The sequence below is a fragment of the Podarcis raffonei genome, chromosome Z (genome assembly GCF_027172205.1).
Source record: "Podarcis raffonei isolate rPodRaf1 chromosome Z, rPodRaf1.pri, whole genome shotgun sequence".
Lineage (NCBI taxonomy): Eukaryota > Metazoa > Chordata > Lepidosauria > Squamata > Lacertidae > Podarcis > Podarcis raffonei.
In genome coordinates, this window is record NC_070621.1 from 9,325,283 (window position 1) to 9,338,537 (window position 13,255).

Here is a 13,255-nt window from a genome sequence, read left to right on the forward strand (position 1 = left end):
CGACTAAATGACTAAACCACCACCACAGCAGTTCTCTGCTCCCTCAACAAACTACAATTCTTGGTGTGCTTTGAGGGAAGCCATGACTTGTTTAAAGTGGAATGATACTGCTTTAAATGTATAGTGCAGCTGGGGCCCAGGACTAGTTATCCGTGTACACTTATGCTTCTGGCTATGCCCATTGCTGACACTTGGCAGCCCCCCCCCCAAGGGTCACTAATTCTTAACTTACAGTAAATGACAGCCAATCCTCCTTTGAGTTCTTCCAGAGAACAACAGCTGGGACCCCAGGTACTCCAGGATGCCCTGGATCCCCAGTAGGACCTGTTCGTCCAATTCCACCAGGGTATCCCTAAAGAGAAGAAAATTGTGCCTTCTTTATTTTGGTTTTGGTAGAACAGCAGAGCTTTTGTCTGTTTCAATCTGCCACATGTGAACATAAGAGCAGCCCTGCTGGATCAGGCCAAAGGCCCATCTAGTACAACATCTTGTTCTCAGGATGCCCACAAAATAGGACCCGAGCGCAGTAGTGGCACTCTCCCTTTGTGGGATCCCCAGCAACTGGTATTCAGAGGCAAACTGCCACCGATAATGGAGTTAGAACATCACCATCATGGCTACAAGTCACCCATCAACACAATGTTGTAGCACAGTATAGCACTGTTTGTGTATAGTTTACCATGTATCCTTATGTAGATTCACAGTGGTGTCAAAGGTAAGCAGGTGTTGTGGGCGGATAAGGATCCGGCATGATGTTAGCACCCAGCATCTGTCAGGGCTCTTGTCCCAAAGCCATAAGACTCTATGAGTAGTAACAGCTCATCTTGGCCCATCCTGAATCCAGCATCAGATTCCATACCTAGCTCCCCACTCCAAACCCCAATGATGTTTCTTTGCTATGGAGTCTGAGGAAGGGAATTCTGACTCCCTGAATCCTGAAGAGCACCTGCAGACTAAGGGTTGTAACCAATTAAGCTATGTCCATATATTTCAATGGGGCTGCTCTGAGTAGAACGAGTATTGTATGCAGCCCCAAACATTATTGCTCAGGTGCCAATGGCTGCCTCAAAGGACATTGTGGTCCTGAAACCATTGCTTTTGAACTCTGATCTAGCACCCTTGGTGCTATCCATGGTCCTGACCTTATCCTACTGCAAAGCTGGCTTAGGGAACCCATTTGTGCTGTCACTTCCTTGCAGTAACAGAGATGCCTCTGGATCAGGTCAGCAGCATTGGGGGTTAATGGGGGCCTGGCAGAGTTCAGTGACATTTGTCATAGGTCTTCTGTTTTGAGTTTATGAGCAGCATGCAGCAATTTCTTGCAATGTCCCCAATGTAGCATCACTCTGGGCTGCTATGAACAATTAGATTGTACCAAATCAACAAAGAGGAATCTCTTTAAGATGTTTCAAGCCTTGACCACACAGTTTCATAACATGAGGAATTTCAGTTACCGCACAAACTTTTCTTTCTTTCTTTCTTTCTTTCTCTTTCTTTCTTTCTTTCTTTCTCTCTCTCTCTCTCTCTCTCTCTCTCTCTCTCTCTCTCTCTCTCTCTCTCTTTCTCTTTCTCTTTCTTTAAAGAGGGCTGTTTCATGGGGAGGCCTTGTGCCTTCTTCAGATGTGGCTAAGAAACAGCTTAGAGCAGAAGCTTAGACCTAGCTCACTTCCCATGCTGGTGTGCTCTGCCCCTAAGGGTCCCACTGACTCTTCATGGCCCACACAAAAATGAGTTACTGAGCCACAGGGTGTGCACCCTTGCCTTAAAACTGTAGTTATGTTAAACAACAATAAGGGAGCTTTTCCTTCTCCATGCCTGGTATAAAAATGATGCCTGGCTTAGAAGAAGGAAGGGAGAAACATTATAAGAAAAAATAAATAAAGTAAAGCCCTGATGGTTCAAATCAAAGGCCCAGCTAATCTTACATCCTGTTCTAACGGTGGCCAACCAGATGCCCCAATGGGAAGCCTTCAAGTACAACTGCAGTCTTCTGCCACTTGTGATTCCCAACAACTAGTATTCAGAGGCATACAGTCATACCTTGGAAGTCGAATGGAATTCGACTTCCAAAACATTCGAAAACCAAAGCCCTGTCAGACATCCAGGTTCCAAAAGAACATTCACAAACCGGAACAATCCAAGTTCCAGGGCATTCAGGATCCAAGGTATACTATACTGCCTTTGAAAGTAGAGGGAGAAATTAGCACCATGGCTAGCAGCCACTGATAGTCTTACCCTCCATGAATTTGCTGAAGATGCAGCTCTTTACCCTAGCTTTTGACTTGAGTCCCATTTTTCTTCTTTTAGTATCCAGCTTATTTCTGGGGTTCTCAGTTGTTTTGGACTGATTTTAATACTGTATTAAAAACTTGCCCAGGGCCCTTAGGGTGAAGGACAGACAATTATGGAGGAAGAGGAGGACAAGAGCTTAATTAATTAAGTGGCCCATTGGTAAAAGTTCTTATTGTGCCCAAGTTTCAGATTAGGACATTGGATTGAACAATCTTCCTCAGGGGAGGTTGCCAGCAGAGGTGGATTTATGGAAGCATGACCAGTTTGGGCACACTGGGCACAGAGCCTTGAGGGCACTGCAACTATGATGCAAAAAGTAAGGCAAGAGACAGTGTGGCTCTCAACAGGATTAAGAAAAAAATCCCTGGTATATGCATAGAAAACTATGCATTTTCCAATTCTCTATAAAATGACTTTGTCTTCAGCCTCACCTGATGAGCTCAAAAGTTTTAATGGAGAGAGCACAATGGTTGTAAATGAGAATTTAAAATAACTCATCTTTTTAATCTATAAACTGACAGTGTTCACCTATTTTCAAGCACTTCCCAGTCATCTTACCTTCTCTCCCTTTGGTCCCATTGCTCCTTTTCTCCCTGGACAGCCCTGCAAAGCAACACAGACACCACCAAGTTATTTAATGTTGGGATTCAACATTAAATGAGGAGAGTTGGCAATCTACAGTCTTAAATGTCTTCTAGATTACTTCTTATTCACAAAGCACACCAGGGGAGCTCCATTCACATCAATGGCCTTGAATGAGGGTGCATCGCAGGTCATCTTAAGCTAAGGTGTGGGAAGGGACCACTCAGTGGTAGATGCTTTTCCAAAGCAGAAGCAAAAATATAGTTCCAATAAACAGCAGGGGAAATCTCCAGTAATATGCCAAAAATGGCTGGTCTTTCTTCAGTGGTGAAGGGAACCCAGCAGTGGAGGCTGATCCATTAGGGAAAACAGCCCACTGCCCCACTGATGTCAACTCACCCTTGACCAGTCTCCACTCCCCAGGCCACCTACTTGCCTTCTTACCTGTTCAAGGAGTGTCCCTGACTAGCTTCCTCTCAGGGTTGCTCTTGCAGAACTCAGCAGGGAGAGGGGAAAACTAGAATTAGTTGGCTCTGCTGGTCACTGATTCTGGTTCTACCTCCTGTTGGGCTCCCCACCTTCCATTTTATCAGACTCAATGAGAAACAACTCAGGAGTCAGGGAAACAGAAAACACAATGTACATGTTCAGACTTTGATAAAACTCCTCCACGGTCAGACTGACCCATTGACCAAGTATTCCTCCTTTACTTCTCCCAAGGAACTGTACTTGGCACCAAACAAAGAGCCGATAGCTCAACTTGACTTAGAAAGAAGAGCAACACTAGTTATTTTTTCATGATACACCAGGAGTCCCAGAACTGAACATGACTGCATGTGTCAATATCCACATAGAGGCCAATCTGCAGCTACTACTTACTGGCAAACCTGGTGGCCCAGGTAGCCCATGGGGTCCTGGTTTAAGGAGTATTTTTTGCTGCTCCATCAATTGCAAAGAGTGGGTAGGACCAAAGTTCTGAGTGGAAACCCCTTTCAACAGAGTCAAAGTCCTTTGTCTATGGGCATGTCCCTTGACAATGCCAGAGGGAGTCTTCAGTGATTTTGTGGCACCAGCGGGTGCTACGGAAACTCTGGAAGGGTGAAGTACAACTCCCCTATCCACAAAGATTGCACCCTTCACACTGGAGTTAGGAAGAAAGGCTCTAGGTTTGTTTTCAGGCAATTCATTCCCATCCTCAGGGATTTTCAAGAGGGTGAGAGGGCTGTCAAGGTCTATGATGGTGGTTGGGAACTGCTCCCCCTTCGGCTTTCCTTTAGTGTTCTTATCCAGGGCTCTTGTGATATCCACTTTCTTGATACCCAGTTGACTTTCTTTGGAAGGGCTTCGAAAAGGGATACCATTGTCACTAATCACATGAAGATCCTGGAGCTCAGAAGAGGGCCATGAGTTACTGTTGGCAATGGAGCCCTCAGTATTTCCTTTCTTCTCTGAGCCAAGCATTCTAGATCTAGTCATTTTCATGTAAGTGGTGCTTGGGGGCTCTTCTCTGAAAGTGAGAATCCCCTCCTCTTCTCCATCCTCCTTTGGTCTTTTGGAAGCCATGTCTGAAGCTGTAGGGCTTCTACTGGGGAATGTACTGGGGTTCTTCTGAAGATCTCTTTGTTCAACCATAGGAGACTTCAAAGCCACATCTGAATCAGCAAGCTCTGAGCCCTATAAATAAGAGAGAAAACGGCATTCTAGTGATTCATGCTTGTGCAGACTAGAAAGGTAAAAAGGTGCCTTTGTTGTCACTTGGCCGTAGTTCAATAATAGAGCATGTACTTTGTATGCAGATAGACTGAGACTCACTCACTGGTCTACCCAGATAGGGCTGTAAAAAACCCCCTCTTGTATTAAACCCTGTAGAGCAGTTGCAAGTCTGGGTCTGAACTGGAGGTGATGGACCAGGAGTGAGATTTTGAGGTCAAAGTAGGTACCTCGATGAGTATGTCAATCAAGTGTGCAGTGGCAGTGAAAAAGGCAAATTCTATGCTGGGGATTATTAGGAAAGGAACTGAAAATAAAACTGCCAATATCATAATACCATTATACAAATCTATGGTGCATATGCATTTGGACTACTGCGTACAGTGCTGGTTGCCACATCTCCAAAAAGATACTGCAGATTTGAAAAAGGTTCAGAAAAGGGCCACCAAAATGATTGAGGGAATAGAGTGACTCCCATATAAAGAAAGGCTGCAGCATTTGGGACTTTTTAGTTTGGAGAAAAGGTAAGTAAGAGTCAGCTTGATAGAAGTTTATAAAATTATGCACTGTATGGCGAAATTGGATCCGCAACCTGCCTAACTTTTCAACAGGCACCAATACCACATTGGTCTAAATAGGAGAGGAGGAAGGCATTGGGGGAGATCAAAACTGATAAATTTATGATGATTTGGTGTACTTTTATTCAATTTGTTAACAAAAGTGACTCAGTCTTCTCTTTCGATAACAGGTTCTGCCCTCCCTTACTCTCTCCTCTGATGAACCAGCCACAACCTAAACTTTTTTCTATCATTTATTCTGCTATTGTAAAAAACTGCACTGTTGATCTAAATTGATTGTTCTGTTGTTGTTTTTTAAAAAATGACAATCACCAGCATTTTTGAGCAAGTTTCTCCGAATACACACATTTTTTTGTTCGCAGTTTAGACTAATACACACATTCTTGTAAAGCAATTTCCCCTAATATAAACAACATTCGGGCATGATATTTTCAGGGCTACATACATTCTGATGCACACTGTTACCCTAATATATGCATTTTGTACACATCAGTTGGCTGGAAAAGTGCACTGCTAAATGGGGAGACGTGCAAATCTAAAGAGGATAGCTGAGTTTAGTTTCATGTATTGTTTTAAAAAGCACAGATTAGGTTGCTTCACCTTTATATGTGGCCTGAATCAAATTTCTCCCCCACCTGTAGCTATGACAAATCTCCTGCAGCAACTGATCCACACTTTGCATTTCTAGGGTAAAGAATTACACTCAAAGGCTGCAATCCTGTGCACACTTACCTTGGAGTCAATTGTTTTTAAGTGGGTTTTACTTCAGAGTAAAACATGCACAGAATGGGGCTGCAAATCTTTTCAACTGCTACTGAGAAAAGATATCATACCAAGCCAAATCCCCAAAAAGCCTTTTTCTAATTTTAGAAACCGTCTCACAAAGCATTTGGAATGGGTGAATGCTCAAGCTGACTTAACCGTATCAAGTTTGGAACAGGGAGACGGATGACAGGATGATTTTCTCTAAGTAATATGAATATGTGTACAACTAAAAGAGCGCAAATAGACACACACCCCACACATTTTTTTTAAAGTTAAAGAGGAGTTAATTATCCTCTCAGTAACAAAATTTGTCATTATTTGTAACAATGAGCATATGATGATCCACTGTTTAACGATAAAGGGCTCATTCTAACAAGTGTTACTCAGAGTAGACTCACTGGAATATTAGTCATGCCCATTCATTTCAGTGGGTTGAATCCAATGATAGTACTATTCAAAGCAGATCCACTGAAATGAATGGTGATTTCAATGGGTCTACTGTGAGTGGAACTTAGTTGGCAACATCACAATGGCTCTACTAACAAAAAGTTATGGGCAATAGGAAGAAAAACAAAATAGTAGTACTAAAACAGCAACAGCAACAATAATTCAGGGGATAGACTAAGATTCCCACCTACCTTGAAAGTGCTGGAGGCTGGTCCAACACCCCACAAGCCCATCCACAGAAAGCCCATGCAGAAGAAGTCCATGGTGCTCTGATCAAGGACAGGGTGCTCAATTCAATGGACTAGCTCAGCATGGGCATTCAGAGTTTGGGGGTGATGGATGGCCCTGCCCACTTGGCCACAGCTTAGAGGCCATTCCCCTTGTGGGATTTTGTCATACCATCGGGAGAAGAAACCACAAGGATGGCCTAGGTCCCAAGATGCCACAACTGCTGATTTGTATCAACATTCCAAGGGAAAAGGGAGGATGGCAAGGATATTTCCTTCCCCTCTCCTCCTCCTCCTCCTCCTCCTCGCACCAGGACTCTCTGGCATCACTTTGTTCTTCCTGGCAATTTAGTGATTATGTTAGGAGTTTCCAGAAGCCAAAATCTCAGGATGTGTATGCATGCCATTTTTACTGAATTCATGGCACTCACCAAAACTTTGGCCAAACAAGTTGCTGCTGGAGGAGAAGTTCTTAAACAGACTCATGGAATCATAGAATCTTAGAACTGGAAGGTACAAACGGGTCATCTAGTCCAACCCCCACAATGCAGGAATCTCAGCTAAAGCATCTATGACTGATGGCCATCCAACCTCTGCTTAAAAACCTCTAAGGAAAGCAAGTCTACCACCTCTCGTGATGCAGCTCTCGTGGGAGTCTGTTCCACGGCTGAACAGTTTTTACTGTCAGAATTTCTCCCCAAATGTTTAGTTGGAATCTCCTTTATTGCAACTTGAAGCCATTGGTTTGAGACCTATCATCCAGAGCAGGAGAAAACAAGCATGCTCCCTCCTCCATGTGACAGCCCTTACAATATTTGAAGATGGCTATCATAACTTCTCTCAGTCTCCTCTTTTCCAGGCTAAACATACTCAGCTCCTTCAAGCGCTCCTCATAAGGCTGTTTCCAAACCCTTGATCATCTTGGTTTCCCTCCTCTGCACACTTTCCAGCTTGTCAACATCCTTCTTAAATTGTGGTGCCCAGAGTGGGACACAGTATTCCACCAAGTTTGTAATTCCATCAAGAAAAGAAATGAGATTGGTCTGGCATGATTTTTTTAGGAAACCCATGTTGGGTCTTAGTAATCACAGCATCTTTTTCTAAATGCTCACAGACCGACTGTTGAATGATCTGTTCTAGGACCTTCCCTGGTATCAATGTCAAGCTCACTGGTCAGACGTTTGCTTGTCTCCAGTCTGCAGGGACCTCACCTGTTCTCCCAGAATTCTCAAAGATCATAGACATAGGCTCTGAAATTACATCCACAAGATCCTTTAATACCCTTTGCTGCAGCTCATCATATCCTGGAGATCTGAATTCATTTTAAGTAGCTAGGTGTTCCCTTACTAGCTCTTTTCCTATCTTGGGCTGCAGCTCCCTCCTTACATCATTTATTCTGTATCACCAGGTTGGGCATCGCTTTTCTTTTGGGTGAAGACACAAATATAGTGACAATGGGGAAGAAAGGTGTATACATGGCAGAATCAGAGAAGGCTGCTGCATTAGAGCAAAGGGGTGGGGAATACGAGTTTCCTAACAAGTCCCTTTTACAAATTATAGGAATAAGAAGAATATAGAAAAATAGTTTGTACTGAGTCAGACCGCTGGACAATGTAGTTCAGTACTGTCTACACTGACTGGCAGCAGCTCTCCAGGATTTCCGGCAGGGAGCCTTTCTAAGTCCTACCTGGAGATGCTGGGGATTGAACCTGGGACCTTTTGCATGCAAGGCAGATACTCTGCCACTGAGCCATGACCTTTCCCACTTCCCAGGATTCTTCAGGGTGAGCCATGGTATAAGAGTGCTTTAAATGTATGGTGAAGCTGTGGCTTAAATTCTACTCAATGAAATGGATGAAGTTAACCTTTATGATGATGATGTTGTTGTTGTTGTTGTTGTTGTTGTTGTTGTTAACTTTTATTTCTCACCTTCGTCAAGGAGCTGTAAGAGCTGTACACAGGTCTCCTCCCCATGTTATCGTCACAACAATCCTGTGAGGTAGTTTAGACTAAGAGTGTGTGATTGGCCCAAGGCTACCCAGTGAGCTTGATGGCTGTGTGGGGACTCGGATCTTGATCTCCCAGGTTCTGGTCCAGCACTCTTAACCACTGCACCACACTGACTCACGTCATCTCCATCAATTTAATGGGCCAAGCAGGTCTTACACTGGATTCTACCTCCCAGGTTTTGACACCAAACCTGTCACTACTGCGACATCTGTGCTACCAACAAAGGGAGGTGTGTGTGAACAGGCACACACATGTTGAACAAGCACACACTACCCATGTAATGAATTTCCTCAAGCTTTGTTGTGGTGACCCACCTCAGAGAGTGCCCTTTATCTCATAGCTCTCAGCACAGATGCTTCCATTCTGAGGCAAGTGTGTTATTCTCCCAAAGAGCTGCTTGTGAGGTAATTAGAGAGGAGCCTTCTCTACAGAACCACAAAGATCCACTGGCCAAGGCAACACCCAGAGGCATATAAATAGCCGCAAGGAAAGTTGAGGCTGGCCCATTTTCTGGAAGGTTCTATATAAAGAGCTGGCAGGCAAAACCACCCCCAAAATACTCCAGGCCCCAAAAGGGGCAAGCGAGGTTACCCGAAGTATAACAGAAAACAAGGTAACAGACTTACAGGAGAGGAAATTTCACCAAGTGCATCATAACTGGTGACCACTGATCGCCGCAACCACCACCACACACCTGAATTTGTCTAACCTTTGCTGGCTTCTGATTCTGGGCACAATTCAAAGTGCTGGTTATGACCCATCAAGCCTTATACAGTGGTACCTCGGGTTAAGAACTTAATTCATTCTGGAGGTCCGTTCTTAACCTGAAACTGTTCTTAACCTGAGGTACCACTTTAGCTAATGGGGCCTCCCGATGCTGCCATGCTGCCACCGCACAATTTCTGTTCTCATCCTGAAGCAAAGTTCTTAACCCGAGGTAATATTTCTGGGCTAGCAGAGTCTGTAACCTGAAGCGTATGTAACCCAAGGTACCAGTGTATGGCTTGGACCAGTCCACCTGTAAGATCATGTCTCCCTTTATGAACCTGCCTAGGTGTTAAGAACCTTGGGTGAGCACCTTCCCTCAGTCCCTTCAATGTTAGAGGCACAGCTGGTAGTGACACAAGAGCATTTTCTGTGGCTGACCAGATTGTGGGATTCCCTCCCAAGTGAGGTTAGACTGGCTTCCTCTTTGTTATCCTTCCTCTAGCACGCCAAGGTCTTTCTTGGCCTTTGAAAACTAAGTGCATACAATGCTGACCACTGCTGTCGGAGCAAACTGGATTTTAATGCTCGTTTTAAATGTGTTTTGGTGTATTTTAACTACTTTGGTGTATTTTTACTACTTTGTATTTATAATGATGTCTTTAAAAGGTTGTAAGCCACCTTGAATCCCAACTTGGAAGGAAGGTGGCATATAAAAACACGGCAGTAGAAGAAGAAAAAGAAGAATATGCTTTTAAAGCCATCTGTGTTGGCAGCCATCACCACATCTTGTGGCAGAGAGTTCCGTAGTTTCTCTATGCACTGGGTGAAGAAGCCCTGTCTTCTGCCTGTCCTGAATCTTCCAACATTATGAGACAGGGAAGAAAAAGCTGCTTGTAACCGGCCAGCATGTTGGTGGCAGCGGTAGAGGAGAACTATGTCACATCCGAGAGATGGGTCCCAAGTGCCATAATTAGCAGCCACTGACTCATTCCTCCCCACTCTTTTCAAAAACCACCCATCAGGAGCAAACAGGACAGCCAAACCACAGCAAGGAAGGCCTGCAAAGCTCCCACAGGCCCCTCTGCCATCTGTGTCCTACTTTCTGCCTCTTTATGCCACAGAGGGAAAATGCATTTATTCATTTATTTTAAAGCTATTTCTCCCACCTCCCTCCATACACACACCTTGCACTGAAGAAACTTTCTCTGAATTGCTGCATGCCCTCCAACATTAATGCAATGAAAATGGGAGAAATGAAAGCAACAACAGCTGCAATGATAGTATATGCTAGGTACTGGAAACAAAAGAGAGACCCCAGGGAAAGAACAATGGCTAAATTAATTAATTGCATATGCAGAGCTTGCCAGTATGACATCTAAAATAAGAAATCAAGATGACAAACAGACAAGGAGTGAGTGGGAGTATCTAGGGAAACACATTTTTTTTAAAAAAAAATGACCAAAAATATAAATTCCAGGTAGGGGATACTTTGTGACCAACAATTGACAACATAAAAGATAAGAGAGTGTGGAAAATAAGATAAAGGAATTAATGTATATGCAGCTAAACAAGATGTAAAAAGAACTCCTGTATAAGAGTGGGAAATGGTGTAATTGTAAAACTGAAAATAATAATAAAAATAATAGAAAATAGGGACACACCGTTCCATAATGATAATTTTACTATTTATACCCCACACATCTTACTGGGTTGCCCAAGCCCCTCTGGGCAGCTTCCAGCATATATAAAAACATAATAAAACATTAAACACTGGGGGGGGGGGCTTCCCTATACAGGGTTGCCTTCAGACAGCTCAGGGATCAGATAACTTCATACCCTCCAACATTTCTCCAATGGAAATAGGGACATCCTAAGGAAAGGTAGGACATTCCAGGATCAAATCAGAAATCGGGATGGCTTCTCTAAATCAGGGATGTCTCAGGAAAATAGGGAGACTTGGAGGGTCTGTTGCTGGTGGTTCAGAACATCTGAGTCATATCAAGCATCATGCTCCACCAGGAAACCCAAAGTCACTCTGAAAAGGCTACTAAAAGGACTATGAGGTTAAATAACACAGGGGTAGGGGAACCACTTTTTGCCAGAGAGCTGCAATCTCTCACCAGTGATGGCTGGGGCCAGATGAAAAGAGGGCATTTCAATTAATGTACAAGTTACCTTTGCTAGGGTTGCCATATTTCAAAAAGTAAAAACCAGGAGACCCTTAAAGTTTTTGATTGACTTTGTCAACAGACTTTCCTAAAATCCGGAACAAAGCTATCAGATCTGCCTACAAAATACATGGTAATGTCCGGACGTATGGCAACCCTACCTTTGCACAGTGGACTAGTTGGTATACATAGGCCATATCCCTACTACAGTGGTACCTCTGGTTAAGTACCAAATTCGTTCCGGAGGTCCGTACTTAACCTGAAACTGTTCTTAACCTGAAGCACCACTTTAGCTAATGGGGCCTCCTGCTGCTGCCGCGTCGCTGGAGCACAATTTCTGTTCTCATCCTGAAGCAAAGTTCTTAACCTGAAGCACAATTTCTGGGTTAGCGGAGTCTGTAACCTGAAGCATATGTAACCTGAGGTACCACTGTATATGTTTAAAGTATGATGATACCACTTTAAACAGTGAGGCTTCCCCTGCCCAAAGAATCAGGGGAACTGTAGTTTTTTAAAAGGGTGCTAAGAGTTGTTAAGAGAATGCTGCTACCCTCACAGAGCTAACATTCCTAGAGTTCCCTAGGAAGAGGGATTGATCATTAACCACTGCAAGAATTGTAGCTTTGTGTCTTAGCTCCCACCGACGGAAAAGCTTGAAGTACAGTTTCTGCCGAAATCTTTAATGCTCAAATCAGTTATGGTACAGTTGTCAATGGACAACTCCTGCAACTTCTCCCCCCCCCCCCGTCCTGCTCCAACCAGCGCCTCTACAACGTCTCCTCAGGCCTCATGATTTTCTCCTAACTCTCAGCACTCTCCTATCCTTCGCTCAGGAGCCATTATCATGATTAAAGGATACATTTTACTGTGGCAGAAATACTCATGGAAGGTGTGGCCTGTGGAGAGTCCTGAGGGCCAGTCAGAAAAGGCCTGGAGGTCCATATTCAATTATTCCAGCCTCATGTTTCCCATCCATGCTACAGATGAAGGAGGAGAAGAAGAAGAGTTTGGATTTAATATCCCGCTTTATCACTACCCAAAGGAGTCTCAAAGTGGCTTACATTCTCCTTTCCCTTCCTCCCCCACAACAATCACTCTGTGAGGTGAGTGGGGCTGAGAGACTTCAAAGAAGTGTGACTAGCCCAAGGTCACCCAGCAGCTGCATGTGGAGGAGCAGAGACGCGAACCCGGTTCACCAGATTACGAGACTACCACTCTTAACCACTATACCACACTGGCTCTATGTGAGACCTATGCCCACATAAAGCAAAGACTACAGGACCATGTGAATGGTCTATCCCATCATGTCTCACCGGTCCTAAGGTGTGAGGAGGAAATGTAGACACTTTCAGAGAGCCTAAAACAAAATAAGCTGTATCAGCAATTTTTTAAAAAGAAGAAGGTGCCAGGCCACATGGAGGATAAAAAAAAGCAGCTGCACCAGAAAGGCAAACATGAATAAAACCTATTTTTGCAATTGGTGTGCAAGAATAGAATTGGGAGCCTTCTCTTTAGAAGCAAAGCTAGGAGACAGAGGAAGAGCAAAAAGAGAAAATTTGGTGAGCAAACACATTAGGAACCGAACTCATTTTGCTATTTTGCAAGCCAATACAAAACCTTTGATTTGGAAAGAGCTATTTTTACTGCCACCGCTAACATAAAAAAAAACACAGTATAATTTTAAAATACCACCAATAAAATAAAAATAAAAGGAGGAAAGCAAGAATGAATGTGTAGTTTAAGAGCTGCAAGGCAATACTGGGGGAAG

General features: G+C 43.8%; 2 protein-coding genes across 4 annotated transcripts in view; both read right to left on the reverse strand.

Moving 5' to 3' along the window:
- Positions 1–4,127, reverse strand: part of LOC128406251 (collagen alpha-1(I) chain-like) — a 91,171-nt gene extending 87,044 nt beyond the window's left edge. For all 3 annotated transcript variants that reach the window (XM_053373469.1, XM_053373468.1, XM_053373467.1), the window contains exons 1-3: positions 3,754–4,127; positions 2,851–2,895; positions 233–352 (exon numbers count right to left, since the gene is read on the reverse strand). In XM_053373469.1, coding sequence (XP_053229444.1) covers positions 233–352; positions 2,851–2,895; positions 3,754–3,819 — 231 coding nt within the window. In that variant the 5' untranslated portion in view covers positions 3,820–4,127. The remainder of the gene's footprint in view (positions 1–232; positions 353–2,850; positions 2,896–3,753) is intronic.
- Positions 3,890–13,255, reverse strand: part of LOC128406940 (collagen alpha-2(XI) chain-like) — a 59,596-nt gene continuing 50,230 nt past the window's right edge. Inside the window, exons 7-8 of the mRNA XM_053374836.1 lie at positions 4,015–4,548; positions 3,890–3,964 (exon numbers count right to left, since the gene is read on the reverse strand). Coding sequence (XP_053230811.1) covers positions 3,890–3,964; positions 4,015–4,548 — 609 coding nt within the window. The remainder of the gene's footprint in view (positions 3,965–4,014; positions 4,549–13,255) is intronic.